The sequence below is a fragment of the Molossus molossus genome, unplaced genomic scaffold, assembly GCF_014108415.1.
Source record: "Molossus molossus isolate mMolMol1 unplaced genomic scaffold, mMolMol1.p scaffold_m16_p_24, whole genome shotgun sequence".
Classification (NCBI taxonomy): domain Eukaryota; kingdom Metazoa; phylum Chordata; class Mammalia; order Chiroptera; family Molossidae; genus Molossus; species Molossus molossus.
This window is the reverse complement of record NW_023425360.1, coordinates 3,225,316-3,248,202: the sequence shown is the minus strand read 5'-3', so window position 1 is coordinate 3,248,202 and position 22,887 is coordinate 3,225,316. Positions and strand designations below refer to the sequence as shown.

General features: G+C 42.4%; 1 protein-coding gene across 3 annotated transcripts in view; it reads right to left on the bottom strand.

Moving 5' to 3' along the window:
- IQGAP1 (IQ motif containing GTPase activating protein 1) overlaps positions 1-22,887 on the bottom strand; it is a 93,976-nt gene that overhangs the window by 2,659 nt on the left and 68,430 nt on the right. For all 3 annotated transcript variants that reach the window (XM_036277942.1, XM_036277943.1, XM_036277944.1), the window contains 19 exons: positions 22,032-22,202; positions 21,390-21,473; positions 21,221-21,292; positions 21,055-21,124; positions 20,495-20,703; positions 19,458-19,613; positions 19,029-19,192; positions 18,322-18,546; positions 17,459-17,599; positions 17,284-17,368; positions 15,979-16,211; positions 14,530-14,662; positions 13,461-13,563; positions 12,838-12,973; positions 12,094-12,181; positions 8,778-8,990; positions 7,781-7,947; positions 5,725-5,847; positions 1,633-1,741 (listed from right to left, as the gene is read on the bottom strand). In XM_036277942.1, coding sequence (XP_036133835.1) covers positions 1,633-1,741; positions 5,725-5,847; positions 7,781-7,947; positions 8,778-8,990; positions 12,094-12,181; positions 12,838-12,973; positions 13,461-13,563; positions 14,530-14,662; positions 15,979-16,211; positions 17,284-17,368; positions 17,459-17,599; positions 18,322-18,546; positions 19,029-19,192; positions 19,458-19,613; positions 20,495-20,703; positions 21,055-21,124; positions 21,221-21,292; positions 21,390-21,473; positions 22,032-22,202 — 2,682 coding nt within the window. The remainder of the gene's footprint in view (positions 1-1,632; positions 1,742-5,724; positions 5,848-7,780; positions 7,948-8,777; positions 8,991-12,093; positions 12,182-12,837; positions 12,974-13,460; positions 13,564-14,529; positions 14,663-15,978; positions 16,212-17,283; positions 17,369-17,458; positions 17,600-18,321; positions 18,547-19,028; positions 19,193-19,457; positions 19,614-20,494; positions 20,704-21,054; positions 21,125-21,220; positions 21,293-21,389; positions 21,474-22,031; positions 22,203-22,887) is intronic.

The following is a 22,887-nucleotide window of genomic DNA, read 5'->3' as shown; positions in this document are numbered from 1 at the left end:
CCTGGAGAAAGTGAAGACATTTCAATCCCTGATGAAATATACTAATCACTGAAAACAGACAAAGCCAGTAATGTTGTCTCTGCAATATCTACTAGAGTCTTAATTTGTTTCACAAGAAAAAGCTTGTTATGTTCTGAAGGCAAGAGAAAAAGAGAGGACTAAATGCTTATCAGGTATCTACCACATGCTCAATATCGTGGAAGCACATCACATACTGTCTCTTTAAGTCTGACAAAATCCTAGGAGGGGTGATTGTCCCAAGTTCAACAGTGAGACTCGGAGATGGCAATGACTTGACCAGCAGCGTGGAGCTGGAGATACTAGAGCTGGGTCTGACCGCAGAGCCCTTGCTTTCCCACCACCCCCACTGTCCAGAACAAACAGGAATCTGAGTGTCTCTCCCTTCCACTTTTGAAGAATGGTGATGAGAAAGCAAGAGTCAGAGGGCTTGAAAGGACCCCAAAAGTTCAACCATTTCATCTTTTAGAAAATTCCTAGCAGCTCCATGAAGACCAGAACCCTGGTGCATCACCTGTGCCTAACATAAAACCTGGCACCTGGCAGCCATTCCATCTTTCATGAATTTGTATCTGAAGGAACGCATGACCTGAGGCAGACTGGTCGGGCTAGAATAATTGAGGGAAACTAAGGGAATAACAGGATCTTTTTGTGTAAGTACTTGAGTTAGCTATGTGCATCACAAAACCGCTCCACATTTGTTTAGCCAACATATTTTGAGGGTCTATGAGTCATTAAGAAGAAAAATCAATATTAGAGTTTCTAAGGTTCTCAGTTTGGAGGGTAAGAGGCAAATAAGGCAATACCTACAGCACCAGAGGCTCCTCTAAAGGCTGTGGAGCAGATGGGAAACCAAATGTGACCTGGCTGACCCAAGGCTGTAGGGGTGGTACCACCATAATCAATGGAAGGAAAAGGAGGGGAGAAGGGATGGCTCCCAATGAAGAAAGAGCAGCCTGTGTAAGAGCCCAGATGCACATTCAGATGCACGTAGCAGTGGGAAGCAGCACAAGGAATGAGATGAACCGACTCGGAAGCATTACATACACAGCGCTGCACATTCCCCAGGAGTCCTCCCAACGCCCTGGCATTTTCTTAATGCATACAATTTAGAGATATTACAGAATAAAAATTAGGAATAATTATGTTATAGAATGATTCACTACATCATTCTTTTTGAATTAAAATGGGATTCAATTTACAAAGACACAATGTATGCACATCTTGTCAGAAATACTCCCTCCTTTAAGCACTTATACCAAATCAAAATTTTAAAAGAAGGATGTCAAGCTACTAAGTAGGCTTATAATATTGTACTGTTAAGACTTATACTTAAGCATTTTGTTCGAGTCCAAGGTATCAGCTCCAGTAAGTGGTAATACTAAGTGGGAGCTTCAGCTAATTGCTTTCTGAAGATTTCCACATCTCAGAGTATTCAGACCAAATCAGACAGAAGCCAGAAACAGCTCCTTTCTCCACAATGTGGGGCCCAGCTCACCACTACACATGGAGAGCTTTCTCCAAATGGGTGTCTATTCTATCTATTTGCCGACCTATACAAGAAAATGAATACCTCAGACACAGAGCTTTCAGTTCTACCTGGTGCAGACTCACCTGATAATGTAACATAAAAGTCTCCATCTGAACTCCCATGAATTTGGCTTTCACTTCAAAGTCTCCAACTTCTTCTGTTGGACTGATTTCAAAGATAACATTTTTAAACCTGTTGAAACATAATAAGGGTGTGATTTTTATGTTCTCGTATAAAAATATCCTGTGAAATGCAAAATGCAGATGAACATGTCTTCAAGAGTGACGAGAGGTACAAGGTCAAGGACAGGGACTTCTGCAGGTGAAGCAGCATGGGAGGACTGCTCTGAGAACCACCTGCTTTGGAGTTTGAGAGAAGGATGGCATTCTCTCTCTGAAGCTCTCACTTTCTACCAACAGAGGAGCCACTGAGGAATGCCACCAATGGCTTCTGAAGGGATGATGTCACTGTAACAATCTTGGCCTTCCATGTGGCCACTCTGAAACCTGGATAAAAGAAGAATCAAGAGCAAATTGGGCTGGAAGGAGAAGATGGTGAGAGTGTGTGTTAGAATGCATGTGCATTTGAAGATTGGAAGAAGTGAGTAAATAAAGAAAAGGAGGTCAGAACAAAAATAACCCAGAGACAGGGTTTTTTGGGAAGTGTGGGTACTACAGTTATAACTGTACTGAGTACCACCAGAGATAAATTGCTATTACTGAACATATTTAAGATAGCATTCATTCTCAACATGTTACATGCCCATAAATTTTTTTTTTTTTTTTATCCTCACCCGAGGATATTTTTTCATTTTTTGTTCAGATAGAGTGGGAGGGAGAGAGAAGGAGAGAGAGAGAGAGAGAGAGAGTGAGAGAGAGAGAGTGAAACATCGACATGAAAGGAACACATCGAGTGGCTGCCACCCGCAAGACCAACCAGGGCCGGGGACAAACTGCAACCGAGGTACATGCCCTTAGCGGGAACCGAACCCGGGTCTCTCCGGACCGCAGGCGGGCGCTCTAACCGCTGAGCCAAACCGGCCAGGGCGTGCCCATAAATTTTATGGCACCAGAAGGTGGGAATACACTGTTCTCCCAGTGATCAAAGTATGTCACCCCAGATTCCCAGAACTCAACCATGGAGCAACTTTACCTATTTTGAACAGAGTTGAGAACATGAAAGATACAAAAAAGGCACTGAGAGGCCACAAAATCCATGCACTAAAATGCATGCATTTCACTCAACAGCAGACTCTCACAGGTTATTCCTTAAAGATATTTATTTCATGTGACAAATCATTTTATTTAATTTATTATTTTTTTTGTTGATCCTTATCTGGGGATATTTTTCCATTCATTTTGAGAGAGAGTGGGAGGGAGGGAGGGAGGGAGGAAGAGAGAGAGACACATTAATTGGTTGCCTCCTGCACCACCCCAACCGGGGCTGGGCATCGAACCTGCAACCCAGGTACTTGCCCTTGACTAGGAATCAAATCCACAACCCTTTGGTCTAAAGGTGACACTCTAACCTCTGAGCCAAACTGACCAGGGCAACAAATAATTTTATTTTAACTGACTTGGTTTGTTATCTGGTTTCTAAACCCATAGTAGCAAATTAAAAAGAAGAGAGGTGCCCTGGCCGGTTTGGCTCAGCGGTTAGAGCGTCGGCCTGCGGTCCTGAGAGACCTGGGTTCGGTTCCCGCTAAGGGCATGTACCTCGGTTGCAGTTTGTCCCCGGCCCTGGTCGGTTGTGCGGGTGGCAGCCACTCGATCTGTTCCTTTCACATCGATGTTTCTCTCTCTCTCTGTTCCTCTCTCTCCTTCCCACTCTACCTGAACAAAAAGAAGAGAGGCAAATACTGGTAAGCACTTGAACAGGCACTTTATTATTATTTTTTATCCTCACCCAAGGACATTTTTCCATTTTTTTGATCAGATAGAGTGAGAGAGAGAGAGAGAGAAAGAAACATTGACGTGAAAGGGACACATCGAGTGGCTGCCACCCACACAACCCAACCAAGACCGGGGACAAACTGCAACTGAATCACATGCCCTTTAGCAGGAACGGAACCCAGGTCTCTCTGGACCACAGGCTGACGCTCTAACCGCTGAGCCAAACCGGCCAGGCTTGAACAGGCACTTTAAACACACACAAACACATCAACCAGAATTTAAACTAATGCAAAATTTTAAAATGAGATACTTTTTTTTAAAACTAATGAACTCAAAAATATAAAAAATTATTTTATTATTCAGTGGTGGAAAGGAAGTACTGAGATAAGTAAGCATTTTCATACAAATTTCAGACACTACTAAAAAAATATTTTGGCAATATACATAGAAGTTTAAAAATTTTTCAACGAATAGGAAAACAGTATGGTAGTTTCTAAAAACATATAACTATAGCCCTGGCCAGTTTGGCTCAGCGGTTAGAGCGTTGGCCTGCGGTCCAGAGAGACCCGGGTTTGGTTCCCGCTAAGGGCGCGTACCTCGGTTGCAGTTTGTCCCCAGCCTTGGATGGGTTGTGCGGGTGGCAACCACTCGATGTGTCCCTTTCACATTGATGTTTCTCTCTCTCTCTCTTCCTCTCCCTCCCTCCCACTCTATCTGTACAAAAAATAGAAAAATGTCCTCGGGTGAGAAAAAAAAATAAAATAAAATAAAAATATATAACTATAGAACTATCTACTGATCCAGCAATCTCACTTCTGGGTATATATTCAAAAGAATTGAAAGCAGGATCTCAAAGAGTTATTTACACTTCCATGTTCATTGTAGCATTATTCACAATAGCAAAGAGGTGTAAGCAACCCAAATGTCCATTGATGGATGAATGAATAAACAAATGTAGTTTATATATACAATGGAGCATTATTCAGCCTTAAAAAGGAAGGAAAATGCCCTGGCCGGTTTGGCTCAGCGTCAGCCTGTGGACCAAAGGGTTGTGGGTTTGATGCCCAGTCAAGGGTACATACCTGGGTTACAGGTTCAATTCCTGGCCCCGGTTGGGGTTGTTTGGGAAGCAACCAATGGGTGTGTCTCTCTCACATGTTTGTTTCTCTCTCTTTCCCTTCCCTCCCTTCCCCACTATCTAGAAATCAATGGAAAAATATCCTCAGGCCCTGGCCAGTTTGGCTCAGCGGTTAGAGTGTCAGCCTGCGAACCAGAGAGGCCCGGGTTTGGTTCCCACTAAGGGCACGTACCTCGGTTGCAGTTTGTCCCCGGCCCTGGTTGGGGTCATGTGGGTGGCAACCAGGCGATGTATCTCTCTCACATCAATGTTCTCTTTCTCTCTTCTTCCCTCTCTCCCTTCCACTCTGTCTGAAGATAGATGCAAAAATGTCCTCGGGTAAGGAAAAAAAAATTTTTTTTTTAAAGAAAAGAAAAATATCCTCAAGTGAGGATTAACAACAACAACAACAAAAGGAATGAAATGTCACATGTTACAACATGGATGACCTGTGAGGACATCAAGCTAAGTAAAATAAACCAATCACAAAAAGACAAATATGACAGAAAAACAGAATGGTGGCTACCAGGGACTGGGAAATGGGAATGAGTTGTTGTTTAATGGGTTCAGAGTTTCATTTTTATAAGACATCTTTGTTTAGAAACAGAAGAGATGGTTTTCTGCTTTAAAGAGGAAAAACTAGCCCTGGCCGGTTTGGCTCAGCGGTTAGAGCGTCGGCCTACGGTCCGGAGAGACCCGGGTTCGGTTCCCGCTAAGGGCACGTACTTCGGTTGCAGTTTGTCCCCGGCCCTGGTTAGTCGTGCGGTGGCAGCCACTCGATGTGTCCCTTTCACATCGATGTTTCTCTCTCTCTATCTCTTCTTCTCTCTCCCTTCCACTCTATTTGTACAAAAAATGGAAAAATGTCCTCGGGTGAGGATAAAAAAATAAATAAATAAATAAAGAGGAAAAACTATAATGGGATCTACATAGCAGGTATGAAAATGTCCTGAAACAAATGTTCCACAAAAAAGGAAAAGAAATACTTCCTGTTGATAAGAGATCATTAACTCTGAGTATTAGGTTTAATTCTGCCCATAAATAATAAATAGAAAAATATGAAAATGATCATTCAGCTTATAGCACTAAAGGCAGTAAAGATAGAGATGTGGTAAATGCAGGAAAAAAAAATCAATGTATAAAACAGTAAAAAAGTAAATACTCACTGATTCACTTGTAGGTCCTCAATTTCCAAAAGAACCCCTTTTTCATGTAGTCTTGCTGCCGTATATTTCAGAGAAATCTTTTTGCTCTTCTTTCCTTTCATTTCCCTAGGCTTCTTGGAGACCCTGTAAAAATATCATGTCACTCTCTATAACTATCCACTTTGATTCTGTTGGTAATTAGAGGATATGAGGTCAGAAAACAAAATTCCCATACACAAGGGTAAGTAACATCAATTCTAAAATGGTAAATAAATGTTAGGATTAGCCTAAGCGATATTGTTGTGAAACAGGCAAGATTACTAAATTGATTCTGTCTTTAATTTAAATTACACTTGAGAACACAACATGAATTTGACAGTGTCTTAATCTACGTCCCTCACAGAACCCAAGCACCTACCAGTAAACGTGAGGACTCCTAATGCCTGCTTGGGGGAACTGCAATGAATCTGAGGGGAGACACTCTACGCTCCTCAGCTATGCAGAAAAAATATATAAACTTCTCAAAATAAGTACTTTTTAAAAGACTTTAAGCCAGCATGACGATTACAGAAGAATGAGAGCAAGGAAAAAGAAACAGATGTTAGGAGCTATTGGGATCATTGCAATAAGAAGTGATAAGGGGGGAAAAAGCAAAGGGAAAATAGAAATAAATGAAAACCAGGCATTTGGGACTCCCAAGGGGGGGAGGGTATCTCAAGAAATGGGGCAAAAAAATGCTGGTAGCAGTATAAAAGGGAATAATTCCTTTGGAAGGCAACTGAAGTATCTATCAAAATGATAACTGTACAAAACTTTGAACCAGCAATTTCACTTCTAGGAATTTATCTTTTAAAATATGCCCACATTGCCCAGCCAGTGTGGCTCAGTGGATTAAGCATCATCCCATGGACTGAGATGTCCTGGTTCAATTCCTGGTGAGGTCACATGCCCAGGTTGTGGGCCGATCCCCAGCAGGGGGCATGCAGGAGGCAGTCGTTTGATGTTCTCTCTCATCGATGTTTCTATCTGTCTCTCCCTCTACCTTCCTCTTTCTCTAAAGTCAATAAAGAAAAATTTTTATTAAATAAATAAAATAAAAATATGCCCAAATTTGCAAAATGTATGTACAAGAGGCAATTTGTTGCAGAATTTTAAAAAATAAATAACTGGAAAGAATGTAAATGCCCATCTATGGAGAATTTATTGAACCAGTTGTTACATCTATCTACACAATGGAATACTATGTAGTCATTCAAAACAAAATGAGAACCTAGCTTTGTCTTAGTGGGCCTAGACACAATGATGACTCCATGGCAATGGAACCAGAAACATCTTGTGTTGTAAGGTCAGGGAGTTCTCAAGAACGATGGGGACGTGTCAAAAAAACACAGGAGCCAGCCCTGCAAACTGAGCGAAATGAACCAGATTTTTGAGAGAAAGAGAGAGAGAAAGTTGATATGGAAAAAGGTGTGTTTATTGTTCTATTCATTCAACTTTTCTGAAGTTTGAAAATTCTTAAAATGAAAAGTTGGGAGCAGAAAATAAACTAACCTACAAGTAGAACCTACACCGATCAGCTCACCTCTCTGGGTTTTGTGGTTTCCTGCCTATAGAACAGGCAGGCTGATAGTTTTCAGCAGGTGCCAGAAAGGCTGCACCAGACTTTCCACAGCAGCCAGGAAAGTCAGGGACTGGCACCCCATCCCCGGGAGCTATATATAGAGTGAGGCTGGGGAACCAAAATGTTTAATATTCCTTAAGTAATTTTGAGGCACAGATGGGTTGTGGGAACACTAAATCATCTCCATCATGATTTAATTTCTAGGACCAGGAAGATATTTTGGAACAAGGAATGCTTAGAAATAAGTATCTGTGAAATCCCCATGCAGTGCTCATTTGCATCACACAATGACAAGTGGGACCAGGAATTTACACAAATGATTAGAAGATTAAAAGCAAAATAAAGAACTAATGCAATAAAGAGGTCCAGTGTGTTTTAAGTAAAAATTCCCCATGTCACTTCAGTTGCTCCTACTTCTTTCCCCCCTGACATGGATTCTTTAAAAGAAACACTCACTTGCCCTTGCTGGCCAGGTTATCCAAGCAGGTTTTAATATAGCTTTTATAGTAATCCACCTGCTCCTCATAGAAAGTGGCCTTTGAGTTCAGAGCAGCATACGTTTGCTGCAGTTTCACCAGTTCAGCCTTCCTCCTCTGTCGGTATCTCCGCTGATTCCGAATATCCTGGGACACAATTATTAAAATGAGGAAAATAGTGACAGATATCATATGCTTCTTGAATCATTAACACTAGAACCCAGTAGTGCTTAACTGTGTCTTGCATGACCACCCATTCTTAATAGGCATTAATTCATGTTCAATAATTAACAAAGAAATTCATATCTCATCTATAACCCCCTATCTGTATTTTCTAGAGGTAGGGAAATGTGTTACTTTTGACTTCCACATTCTTAGAATTTACTTGCAAAGCTGGTTTAAACCTCTTAAATACGTTGTCAGGAGAGGGAGAAAAAGATAAGCACTTGATCCCAGCCAGTGTGGCTCAGTGGACTGAGCGTCATCCCATGGACTGAGAAGTCCCGGTTTGATTCCTGGTCAGGGCACATGCCCAGGTTGTAGGCTCGATCCCCAGTGGGAGTCGTGTAGGAGGCAGCCGATCAATGTTTCTCAAACTGATGTTTCTATCTCTCTCTCCCTTCCTCTCTCTCTCTAAAATATATATTTTAAGATAAGGATTTGATGATCAACTCAATGGGAATTTGTATTTCATAGATATCATTAAAAAGATCTGGAAAATTATAAAAAGGTCAAAGCAAAGTAAGACCTGGGAAGCTCTAGTTCAGTCTTCTTCCTATTAATTTAGGCTCTGAGATAAGTTATCAAAGGGCAGGGCAAGGTCCTCATGTTAGAAGAATCAGAAACAATTCAGATGAAAGGACATTAATTTGCCCATGAACTGAAGGTATGTTGTCATCGAATAGCTACTGTCTCTTTAAAAGCCTCTGAGAGAGCTTTGAATATGGCCAGGCCACCACTGTCCCCAGTCCACTTACCCTGGCAATATCGTTGATCAGTTCCTGGTATCTGTTCTTTGGGTGCACGGTCCCAAGCTCTGTTAGCTTCTTCAAGCCCGACTGGATCTTTTCCTTCTTCTCCTGAAGAGTGAGATTGCTGTCTTCCTTTACAAATTTTGACTTTTTCATCTTGTCAGGAGTTTTGGCATCACGGATAGCGCGTCTCTGCATGGCCCTCTGATGTTCTGCTTCCTACACATAACAAAAAGAAGTTCCTGGTAAAATCAGTGCACCAGTCCAAAATCTGAATGTATGTAGCCTATCTGCACCTGAATTCACACAGCTCTCAAACTGCATTCTGAAAACACAAGGAACACACAGCTGCAGTGGACAGAGAAACTGCATGAAGCAGAGGCAGATGGCTTCATATCATTTTTTTTTTGTTCAGGTAGAGTGGGAGGGAGAGAGAGGAACAGAGAGAGAGAGAGAAACATCGATGTGAAAGGGACACAACAAGTGGCTGCCACCCACACGACCAACCAGGGCCGGGAATAAACTGCAACCGAGGTACATGCCCCTAGCGGGAACTGAACCCGGGTCTCTCCGGACCACAGGCCAATGCTCCAACTGCTGAATCAAACCAACCAGGGCTACATCTTTTTTTTTTAATCCTCACCCAAGGAAATTTTTGCATTTATCTTCAGACAGAGTGGGAGGGAGAGAGAGAAACATCAATATAAGAAAGACATATCGACTGGTTGCCACCCACATGACCCCAACTGGGGCCGGGGACAAATTGCAAACAAGGTACGTGCCCTTAGCTGGAACCAAACCCGGGACTCTCCAGTCTGCAGGTCGACGCTCTAACCGCTGAGCGAAACCTGCCAGGGCTCGCTTTATATCTTTTAATCACCTGGCTTCTTAGGGCTTCTCTCCTGGACTCTCAGGTATAATTAGATTAGGCTCTGCTGGCTTCAAAATCCCTCGTTTTTTCCCTGTTGCATTTTGGGACATGGAAGCCACCTCATTTTATTTGAAACACAGCTCAATAAATGTAATAACTTCACCAGTGCAACACCAGTGTTCAATAAATTCTTGCTAATTCTTTTTGCCACATTGTCCAAGCTGAATCATGCTCAGGTTTTCCCTCTGCTTTTAAACATGCTGCAAATGCCAGTATCTTGAAAATACAAAGACCTTCCCTTGACTCTTCTATCTTTCCCAGTCAACACCAATGTTTGCCCAGTATGTCCCTGCCCACACCTGCAGTTCAATTCATTCAGCACTTGCTTCTTGCAAGCAGGCTTCTGCACCTACTACTCTCATCAGAAATTACCATCCTCCACCCCAAATCCAGTGCCTTTTCTTAGTTGTCACCTTGCTCATCTCTGCATTTTCTTCTTGCACTGAGTATGGGTTTGGTACCTGCAAGTGATCTATGGTCATTTTTCCATAGTTCATTCTCAGTCCTTCAGTGATCACTTCTGTGCCAAATTTTGTCACTTAGGCTCCAGTGCCATATCCTGAGCTGTTTGTTTTGAGATGTCCACTTTTGGAATGGCTTGTAATCCTTCCCAAACTAGAGCATTTCCCTTTCCCATATTGCCTTTTTTCCTAATGTCAAGGCTACTCTGCATCACACAATGCAAAGGGTATAATCTCTGGGGTCAGACAACTGGATCCCTATCTGGTTCTGCCACTTCAAGCAGATGATCTTGGGCAGGTTATTTAACCTCTAAGGGTCTTAGTTTCCTCATCTATAGAATAAGGATAGAAAGATTTACCTTGGGGGAAAGTGCAAGGAGGATTAAATGAAAGGACACAGGAAAGCACCAGTCTAGCACCAGGTTCTCAGTAAAGATGGTTCCCCTCCCTCACTCTAACTTCCTTGTAGATTAAACAAGTTGCAGTTACTGGTTATCTCTTTGCTTCTCACACACATCTATTTATTCAGTAATAAGTCACCGTTTCTAAAAATGGAGAATTCATTTAAAACAGTGGTTTTTACACAGTTCTCTGTGCAGCCCAAAGGGAACCCACAGGTGCCACAGAGTCCCAGAACGCGAGGCTCCAAGGGCCCCATTCCTGCTGCTATCAGAGCAGCTCCAATCTTGCCTACTTTATATTGGGCGTCCATGTAAATTGTCATTTAATGGAAAGGATTCCTATGTTCAAAATCTAAAAACGAATGACTTGACCTACTTTTCTCATTTTATGAGATCGTGAAACAAGATACTTAAAATATGGAGTGACTCAGCCATCCCTTCCCACTGCAGCGCCATCCCCCACCAACCAGGCCTAGGACGTTATCACACACCTAGATGACTCACTACCATCTGCTCTGATGGCACTACCAAATTAATCAGCACTAAACGGTCCCCAGGGTTACACAGGCTCTTTACTGCTTATTTCTCCAGTGCCAAATTCCAGCCCAGGTTTGGGGTTCTACGTAACTTGTTCTCATGTTTTAGCTGTTACTACTCTCCTTCACCCATGTCTTCATTCTAGACATGCAGGCCTGGTCACATCACACTGTCCCTCCTTCATGCCTCTGTTCACACACACTCCCTGCCTGAAATGTCCCTCTTGTCTCACATCCTATCCACTCTATATAAGTGAGGCTCAAGTCCCACTTCTTTCTGATGCTTTTTGCTCCTCACTGGACTTTTCCTGAACTTCCAGCAATTTTACAGCCAGTACTACAGTTAAATTTTTTTTTAATCCTCACCCAAGGATATTCTTATATTTATTTTCAGACAAAGTGGAAGAGAGAGAGAGAGAGAGATCAATGTGAGAAAGACACATCAATTGGCTGTCTTCTGCACTATCCAACCAGGGCAGGGACCAAACTGCAACCAAGGCACATGCCCTTAACCAGAATGGAACCCGAGACTCTTCAGTCCATGGGCCAATGCTCTAACCACTGAGCAAAACTGGCCAGGGCTACAGTTAATTTTTAAAGGTTTCCTAATTGTTTCTGAAATATATTTCACATTTCCCCAACTAGATCATGAATTTGTTGAGGTTAGGAACCACATCCTGTACTTTTATTCTATCTACCAAGGCATTTAACAAAATTCTAACTATATAAAATTGAATCAATTACTGGGCAGATCCACTGATTCTGCCTTGGGTTAAATTAACACACACACATACTACACATAAGTGCCAGTGAGCTTTGTACCCCAAGAACATCTGCCTCCAGATTTAGGAACCAATAACTTTCCCAACAAGCCTTAACCACCACCAGTCTCCAGTCTACCCCCAGGTTACCATCTCTTGTTATCTGTATCCCACCTATCATAGGAGCAGCTCTATACTTTATTATGGTATATGTTAAACCCCTAAATTTTACCTGTTCATTGGTAGCTGGTGTTTCTAGGATTTCAGTCAAGGTCTCTCCTGGCTGAAACCGGATGACATCCACAATTAAACGTTTTGTGCTGAAAGGAAATGGAGGACATATATTTAAATATTAGCAGGTGTTATACTTCCTCTCAATGGACCTAAGCAACAGTGGCACAAACATCACCTCCCAGGGGTTCTACTAGGTAGCTGCTAACATCAGGTACTCAAGGCCCCAGATTTATTCATGCAACATAACAGAGTGGGTACCAAGGCTAGGATTTCTGAGATGTAAACTTCACTTTAGCATCTTATTGGCAAATAAGGCAGATAAGTCCTATGCCAAGTATAATATATGAAGTGACCACAATTATGGCAGGCTTCCGAGGCCAGGTGACCATTTCAGGTATGAATAAGCGAACTCGTTCACTGAGGCCAAGGGATCGTTGGTTTAGACTTATTTCATTCTTCCCACTTTTATTTGTTTTTTTGTTTTTGTTTTTTTATCCTCACCCGAGGACATTTTTCCATTTTTTGTTCCGATAGAGTGGGAGGAAGAGAGAGAAACATCGATGTGAAAGGGACACATCAAGTAGTTGCCACCCACACAACCCAATCAGGGCCGGGGACAAACTGCAACCGAGGAACGTGCCCTTAGTGGAAACCGAACCCGGGTCTCTCTGGACCACAGGCCGACACTCTAACAGCTTAGCCAAACTGGCCAGGGCCATTCTTACCACTTTTAAATACTCACTTCAGTAAGATGGTCCGAGCGTCCATTTCTGCATTCTCATCTCCAGGCACATCAAACTTGTTGGTCAGTGTGAGAGACACTTCTGTCTTAGCCAGCGCCTCCTTATTTGGGTCATTTAAATTGCCAGCGCTTTCTCCTAAAGTTTTGGGAGGGTAGAAATAATCAGTATGAAAAAGACAGGAGATATTGAAGAGGAGATATAAACACAAGTAAAAGATAATGCAAGTCTAAGAAAATATTTAAATAAGCCAACATGTGTACTTTGGCAAGGATACCTCTTACTGATGAGAAATAGAAGAAAATATATGCCAAATGATAATGGTGAAGGATCCATAATAAAATAATTTCATAAATGTTTGACAATCATTTCAACACCATATTCTAATTCTTTGTCTGCTCATTTCCTTTATAGGACTTACAACTTCTAGCTATATGACTATGTGTATACACATTTAAAATGACCTCCTCCACTGGATATCATTCCTCACAGTCAGGGATCACATGTATCTTCTTCCCTAATGTAAATTCAGGGTGCAAACAGCGCAGAAACCGAAGAGGTGCTAATTACAACCCTCCTCTGTCATATTCCCCTCTTATTTCTGTCCAGTAAGTCAGAACTTTACCTATCAGGGACTCGATGGTGGGCACCTCGCCAAGGTCATCCAGCAGCTCATGGATCGGGTCATTATGCTCTGGGGCAATGGCATCCTGGTGATCTAACAGGAGCTGCATTGAACACCAAAGGATCAATTCCACCTACACACTCTGCCCATTAGCCCCATCCCCACCCATACTGCCAAAGAGCACAAAAGGAGTTTAGATGACAAAGCCCCTACATTCAAAGAACTGACAAGCCAATCCTCAGCAAACCTCCCCAAATCAACAAGACATAAAGCATCGTACTTGGAACCTTACAGGTCTACGGGATTTAAAGGTATCCTTTGTAAAAAAGAACAAGGAAGCCCACAGAGTTCAATATCCAAAGTCATCAATGTGCCCTATAGCCAGTTCAAAGAACACCCAGCCATACTTTTCCTGACTGTTTCCAGTAGACGATACCATTAGTTCAGAGAAAAGTACACCCAGTCAATGTTGTCATTACCTTGGAGGCACTCAAGCAAAGCCTTTACAATAATTATCTCAAGTGATATCCTCAGAAATGACAATACCCGAAATTTCATTTACATTTTATATATTTTCTCATTTTCTGTGCTATATGTCACCAAAGGGGAAAGGAATTAATTAAAAATATTTGGGGGAAAAGGGAGCACCCCAGGGGAAAGAACTCTAAGGTGACACAGAGGAAAAAGCTGATATTCTATTCATGTTAGAAAAATAACACACAGTAAAAAGAAGTAACAGAACAACAGTATGTTATCAAGTCCCTAGGTCAGTGCTCCCATGGAAGTTCTGGAACCCACTGTCCTGGTTCAGGAGGCCTGTGGGGGGCAGGCTCAGCAACTTCCTTTTTAACAACTAGCCCAGATGACTCTGCTGCAGGTGTCCTGGGGGTCACTTTGAGAAACGTAGTAGATAGTGTTAAGAATAATAAACAGCAAGGCAGATGTGAGGTCACTAAGAGAGATCAAAAGAAGGTGAGCTATCTCTGGCTTCCAGAGATAGTAGGGAGCAGCCAGGAAAAGTAATTAAGGACAGAGAAATGAAATGAAGTAATTGGAGAAGAAGACTCACCGTGTGGGTGTTGATGATCTCTCCAATGGAGATGTAGATCACTGGTTTGGTGAGAGTCACGAGATCAGAGTATTCATCCACATTAAATTTATCCTGCAGCTCTGGGACATCGCAAGCAGTTTGGAAAAACCGCCTGGAAAGAAACACAAGAGCCAGACCTCAACAAGTGACAGATGCATGAGAAGCTGGTGAAAGCACATCCCACAAACCTCTGGAGCCATGCATTCCAGCAGAAGCCAGTCCAGACAGCTGATTCTAGAAAAAGTGCTGCAAATTCACCGTGCTTGATAGCTTTGGGACACTGGCTCTATGAACTGCCCCCCCCACCATAGTTTTAGCTCTACCTAAAAGAACCCTTTAACCAAACACCTGAGTCATCATGAGAACCAACTCTCTCAACTCACAACTGAATGTTTAATTGACAGATATTAAAAGTACTCTCCAACTCTCTTCTGGTTACAGAGTGACATGTGCCTAATGCAGAACCACTGTTTTTATGTTAAATACTGTCTATTCCATAGGAATACATTTTTTAAAATCCTTACCCAAGGATATTCCTCCATTTATCTTCAGATAGAGTGGGAGAGAGAGAGAAAGAGGGAGAGAGAGAAACATTGACATGAAAGGGACACATCAATTGGTTGCCTCCCACACGACCCAACAAAGGTCGGGGACGAAGTGCAACCAAGGAATGTGCCCGTGACTGGAACTGAACCCGGAACCCATTAGCCCTCTGGCCAACACTCTAACTGCTGAGCCAAACTGGCCAGGGCAGGAATACATTTTTGTTTAAATCCTTACTCGAGGACATTTTTCCATTTTTTGTTCAGATAGAGCGGGAAGGAGAGAGAGAAAGAAAGAAAAAACATCCACGTGAAAGGGACACATCAAGTGGCCGCCACCCACATGACCCAACCAGGGCCGGGGACAAACTGCAACTGAGGCACGTGCCCTAGAGGGAACTGAACCCGCAGGCCGACGCTCTAACCACTGAACAAACCAGCCAGGGCGAGGAATACATTTTTATAGCTTAAAAATCTTCTTCCTCACCTCCTAGAGCTCTAAGTACATCAAACATGTGTCTGTCCTGGTCAGTGAAGCTCAGTGGTTAGAGTGTCAGCCCTCAAACCAAAGGGTCACAGGTCTGATTCTCGGTCAAGGGCACGTACCTGGGTTGTAGGTTCGATCTCAAGCCCTGGTTGGGATTGTGCAGGAGGCAAGCAATTTGTCTCTCTCACATCAATGTTTCTCTCTCCCGCTTTCTCTCTCCTTCTCCCCACTCCCTCTAAAAATCAATGGAAAAAATATCCTTGAGTGAGGATTAAAAAAGTGTGTCCTACATCATGGCAGCCCAGGGAGAGCTAGGTGTGCATTTTAGTCTTGTCTTTACCCTCAGAGATAGAAACACACATGCAGAGTCTTTCAAGTACCTTATCCCTTTCCTCTTACCTGAATTTCTGGTAGGACTGGGAAAGGTACTCGTTAATGATGCTTAAGTGAGCATTATCTCCCAGAAACATCTTGTTGGAAGCTGCATGCTGGAGCATCTTGGCAATGGAGCCAAGATTTCGGCGCTGGTCTGTGGTAAGCTGGCCTCCTGCCGACAGGTCAATGATGTCAAAGGCATCAGGAGCAACAATGGCTGGATTCATATATCGATAGTAAAGCAAGTTACCAATAATCTGGGAAGAGATGAAAAAGAAAGATGTGTATTAAAAGCCACTCCACCAAGGAAGCCACAAAAGATTCTGCTACAAAGAAAACCAGAAAATGCAGTCCTGGGAGGAAAAAATAAACACTACACACAGACACACATGCATGCATGCACACATACTTGCTCTCAAGGCCTGAATCTAAAATGACCCAATGCCCCTTGTTTGGATGCAGAAAAGAAAAGAAAATGAGACAAAACTGAAAATCACTATAATGAAAGAGCAGCTCCAGGCAAAGATGGCAGACTTTACGTCTGTTGTTGAGCACTTCAGGGCACCCTTTGTTCTCATGTCATGGCAGCAAATGAGGCTACCGCCCACGTGGACCTTTCACTTCCATGCGAGTGGGCTTTCATTCTAAGAGGCTAACAAACATGGTTAAAATAAATCCTTAAATGTGACCTAATTAGCACAGGGAAATCTGTCCAACCCTCATCGTTCTCATGCTGCAGACTTCAAAGGTAGACAAGTTCATGCCTCTGAAATTAAAGTCACACAACACACAACTCTTCCAGAGAAGAATTCAAGGATAGTCACAGCATTTTCCCTAGAGTATCATTTTTAAAAAAATAAAATTAATTCACCTGAACAGAAAGTCTAGAATCGAGGCCTCACTGTAGGAAAGCACAGAACTAGGAGAGAGAAGAAAAAAGCGTTCAGATTAAAAAAAAGAAAGAAAGGAGTATAGGTCAGTAAGAGTTACCAGCAACAGCCTTAGCAGCAACAGTGGTGCTTGCTCCCATGCACCTGGCCACCAGCAGAGGGAGCAATTTCCCAGGAAAAAGATAGGACTTAGAAATTTATCTCAAGACAGGAAAAATCCACCTCAACTTGTTTGATGTAGGCCATTCAAACTGTATAGAAACTCAGAGGTGTCATTTACCACTTACAATCACTTTCGAAATCTCACAATCAGTGGCGAGCTACTGCTAGTATCTATGCTTAGGCACTTACTAAAGGTCGAAGGTCAGGCCTAGTTTTATCACTTTTTCCTCAAAGGTCTACTGGAGGGGCCAGACTGTGCCAGCTTTCAGATTCTTACCTTCAGCAGCTCATCCTCACCAGCATCGGGAAACTTCTCATGCAATGAGTCCTTTAGCACCTTGGCAATGAAGCGCATCCCATAGCTGTGAGATGGACAAAACTCGTGAGAAGGGCTGAGGAGCAGAAGGGCACTAACGCTGGCTTTGTCTGGGGTCACAGATGAAGGCACTCACGGGATTTTGTCCACAGAACTGATGATGGCTGAGAGGAACTTGTCTGTCACGGCCCGCATGTTCCTGATGGAGTTGTCCAGCCGTGTCTTGACCTCTTCATGAGCCAGAGCCTGCTCAGGAGTCACATCATAGGGCAGTTTGCTGGGAAAGCAGAGATTACCCCCATCATGTTAGACCAAAAGCTAGGCAGTGAACATGTCTTTCATAAACAGAAACATCCAGAGAGATTAGGCAACTTGCTCATGTTCACTGCGTTGGTATATAGTGAGGCCAAAATTTGAACTCAGGTTTTCAGCTGTGAACTGGGTGTCTTGAATTATGTGCCAGGCACTATTATAGGTGCTTGGGGGTAAAAGGTATATGAGACCTGAGAGCTTCTTGAGTCTCTTACTACCTGGTGGGAGAGACAAACAAACAGACACTTATTTAAAACATATTGTGCTGTAAGTAAGAAGCTCACCCAACATGCTGTGGGGCCACAGTAGGGGCTTCTACTCAGACTGGAGGAATCAAGGGAAGCTTCCCAAAGGAAGGAACTCAGGAAAAAGGAAGAAGGGTCTTCCAGGAAGGAAAATCAAAGGCAAAGAAAAAGAGGAAAAATGAAGGTCATGCAGGGCCCTACGTACAGTGTATGCTAAGAAGTCTGGAATTTCCTAGAAGCCAGGGAGAGCCATGAGTAAGAACTCAATAAATACTTGCTAACTAACTGAAGATATTACCAGCTCAACATTCTAAAACAGAGGTTTATAAGAAAAAACTATTTGAACAATTATTAGTTTGCAAATCAAAGGTCAAATGCTTTAAAAAAAGAGAGAGAGAAAACATAAAACACATGATAGAAAAGGGTGTTATGGTTACCATACCTTGCCTCTCCTGTCTGAGACTCCATCTGATTAACCCACGATTTGTAAATATCCACAGGGTCGGTTTTGATGTTGAGAGATTTGTCATCCATAATCTCCTTCACTACCGGGGCCAAGATCTGTCTCAGGGCATTCTGACCCCGAGCACCACGGTTGAAACTGACAACCATCTTAATAACTGTAGGATTTCCTGTAACGATCTCTTGAATCTGGTCTACTTTTGACCTATAAAACATCAGAAACAAACTCAGTTTAAACTAATCACAGAATCTATGAGCTAAAAGATACTTCCTACTTAACGATCTCATCTCCTGGACACAGAAATAGTGGGGAGGAAAGGGGGTACTTGATCTTTCTCTAGAAATACTTGCCAACACTTGTCTGAACACAGAACACCTTTCTGCTGTTGCAAACTCAATTGTGGGAACATGACTGGGTCCTTTATTAGATAAAAATGTGGAATCTTGGTGTTTGGATCAGCTTCTTAAGAATTATATTTTAATATTAAAATGTTCCTAAAATTAATGTAGCAAATTTATTATTTTATCACCTCCCCAGAAGCAGCAACACTTTATATTAGTAATTTAAAAAGTAGAGGCTTCTTTGGAGTATTTCACACTAATCACAGCAACAGACACCAGCAGCCTGACTGTCCAGCTGCGAGCCTGTGATGGCGGGGCGGGGCGGGGCGGGGCGGGCCCTCGTACTTGATTTCCTCCTGAAGTGCTGTCTTAAAGAGCCGCAGCAGCAGGTACTCCTCTCGCTGGTTGGATGCGTAGTTGTAGAGGGTGAAGATCACGGAGTCCATGAACTTGGTGGACTTGTTTTGGGGCATCTGAAAAATCAGCTTGGCCAGATAGGTAGGATTGGTCTGAAATAAAACCAAGGGATAAGTCATTTCTAGATAATGTAAAGAAGGCTGGCAAAGCATTCAAGGTTTTTTAAACTTCAAGGATAAGAATGTATGTAAGTAAAGAAATAAAGAAAATGTACATAAAAAAAAAAAAAAATAAGACAGCTCTCTGTTCACCCTTCAGTGGAAATCAGAAATAGTTCCACAGAGATCTATGGGTAAGGTTATCTTATGAAAAGTAAATTAGTTAAAATTTTCAATATCACTTCCAGGAGCCACTCACCTGCAATAAATAAAACAGGTGTTGATAAGCTTCCAGTTTCTCTCTCTTCTCCTTGCTCAAAGCCTTGAGACCTCCCTTCTGTTTATTTAGCATCATCATGTCAGACAACTGTTCCTTATTTTTTTTAGTAAGTTTTTTACTGTGGGAAACCACATCCTATAAACAAAAACCAATACATAAATCAAAAAGCTTTCAAAAACAAAGCTGCACATTGTGAAAAAGTCTTTGGCTGTACTGGCAGACCCCATCAAGTACGACACACACTGCATCCTGTTTTCAGTACACCAATCAAATACAGCCCTACTTCCTATTTCCTAACAAGAATCTGATCCATAAAAATGTCCACTGACGCCCGGCCAGTGTGGCTCATTGGTTGAACATCGACCCATGGAACCAAGAGGTTGCCAGTTCGATTCCCGGTCAGGGCACATGCCCAGGTTGTGAGCCAAGTCCGCAGTGGGGGGCATGCAAGAGGCAGCTAACCAATGTTCTCTCTCATCGATGTTTCTATCTCTCTCTCCCTCTCTCCTCCTCTCTCTCTAAAATCAATAAAGAAAAAGAAAAAAATGTCCACTGACTCAGGGAACCAACTCCTAGGAATCTCCCTGAAAAATAAAGGCTTAAATACAATAAAAGCTACATATACATTGAGACATTAACTATAATGTCATTTGTAATAATAAAAACTTGTCAAATAGTTGGGGAAAAAAGAGGTAAATTATAGTATATCTTCTAATGAATTATAATGCTGCCATTAAAAATAATATTTATGACTACTTATATGGAAAACAGTTTATCTTCTAATATTAAGTAAAAATGCACAATATAAAATGATTGTGGGGCGCTGGAATTATGAAATAGTTATCTTTTCTCTATTTTAAATTTTGCTATTAAAAGACAGTATTTCATATACAACTTTTAAAAAATGTATGACATTTGCTGAGAAAGCCAGCCTCTACCCTGCCCAAGAATCAGCGATGGGGAGGCAGAGGACCTAAGAGGATGTCCCCACAGCCCCACCTGGCTCTGGACCATACCTGCAATGTAATTTTATTTTTAACTAGCAGTCCAATTTTGATATCCATAAGATTGAGGTCATTCTCCAGCTGCTGGTTGGAACGAATGAGGGTAATGACCTCTTCCCGCATCTTCATAAGATCCAGTTCCTCCTGAAAATCCTGATCACTTTGGTCGAGCAGGTGGACAAATTTCCGGACCACGATCATCGGAGGATCCTCAGCATTAACTGACAGAGAGAAAGCACGTGTCAGACAAGAACGAAGTAACCAGGAAAAGTTCTAAGTCTCAGAAATGTCAGTATTGTCTCGAAGAAACAGCTCTATTCACAGATATTTATTTTTGAGATGTGCAAAGACAACCACCAGGTGCAGTCTTCTCAGTCATGCTATTGCTATGTTGTGACAAAGGCTAACACGGCAAAGAACAGGACATGTAGCCACAGGTTAGCAAAGGGTAGGTTAAATCACAAGCAGCACCCGACCCCCAAGCCTTGCCTGCAGGAAAGAAAAGAGATCCACGGAGAATACCCAGAACCTGATGGCCTCAACTCCTTCTCTGCTGAGCCACAGTTACTCACTGAGAGTCTTGTAGTCATCACGAGCTTTGTTTGCCCGAATAAAAGCCTGGATTTTGATAATGTCATTTATCTAAGAAACAAAGAAGAAAAATTTCCTTTGGTCATTTGCCCACCAAAAATATAGCAAAACTGATTCTACTGGCTCTTGTCACCCAAGGTTGCTTACATGGTCTCGGAAGTACTGTAGGCGATCTCTATAGCGTTTTCTAGCTTGATGCATCCTCGCCAGGGACTGAATCTGTGGGAAAAGGACGTTAAAAGTTACAAAAGCCCTTCATCTCAACACATCTCTTACTGGCACCCCACACTGAGAGGCCCTGCCCAGGCTGCCGTACCTTTACAACTTCATCTTTATGGGAGCGCAGGTACGCTAAACGATCCTGATAGGCCTTCTTCTGCTTGTATCCTCTCCACTGCGACTGAAACCATCAAATATTATAGCTGACACATTATTTCCCAAGGATGAGAGGAAGTTAAAAAAATCTCCTCGATATATTATCCAAGTGCAACTTATGATGAAGCTTTAAAGGGGACCATGTCCTCCAGTGACGGGAATGTAGGTGGAGGCTGCATAGCCACCAGGAGAGCACACTGGCTAATTCCCACTTCCCTGGTGTCAGCACAGCATTTTCAAAAGTGCCTCCACACAGATTCTTTTATTGGCACCTTGTAATAAATCAGGTGAGGAAGATAAGATAAACATTTCAGATAAGGAAACAAACTTAGAGGTTCACCACTACCTGATAATGGTGGAGCCCTAATTCCCAGTTCAGAATTCTTTCTGTGACATGTGTTACCCTATCAGAAAGACTGCCCCTGGGCGGACAACTCACTACTAAACACAGTATTAAGTACATTCTGATTACAGTGGTAATAAAGAGGAAATACTTATCAGAAGATAAGACCAGGAGGTCAGAAGGAAAAAACACTTAAGATATTGAATCCTAGAGCTGGCTGTGTACTAGGCTCTGAAATACCTGGATGCAGGTGATGGCAGGAATTTGCTTCTTCAGGAAATTCATCCTGGATCGGAATTCCTGTCGAACTAGGTACCCACGGCAGCAAGCTTGCAGCTTGGTGATCAAGCCTTCGTTGGCCAGCCAAAGCTGCTCTCGGTTATACGCAGCAGTCACCCCAGAGATGGAACTCTAAAAAGGCATGTGGTCACATGGGAAGACATACGTAGATGAGAAGGGACACAAATTTTAACACAGTGTCATCCACAGCGCACAAACTAACTCTTACTGCTTTCTCAGTCTGCGCTAGATCTTTGAGCAACAAGAATGAGTTCAGGCCTATTTTTCAGGCCAGGTTGTTCTCACACCCCAAAACGCCATAGACAAAAACTTGTTCTTTCACATCATATGTACCCACTCATCTGCCCAACACTGTGCCAGGAACCATGCCTGGGTCATTGTTGACAAGAAGACAGAGTAACAGGTGCCAACAGAGGTCTGAAGACCCAGTCACAGCAGCATCTAGAACGCCACAGTGAAGGACACCACAGGGAAACAGCCAGACTGCACATGAACGTACAGGTTATACTTTATTGTGGCACAGTGTGGAGTTGGTGGAATAGTCAGGAAAGAGGTTGAAAATGTAAATTGAGAGATATTAACAGTAGTTGCACTTAACTGGGGAGTTAGAGTAACTTTTCATTTTTCTTTTCTGGATCATCCAAGTTTTCTTTAATAGGCACATAATTTACTTGACTTAATTTACAATTCTGATGTTTTCCTAATATAGGCCTTAGTTACTCCACCAACTACTACAAAAATAATTACTCTAAACTAGTTCATTATATAGCCTTAATTTTAGTCTAGGGCTTCTGAC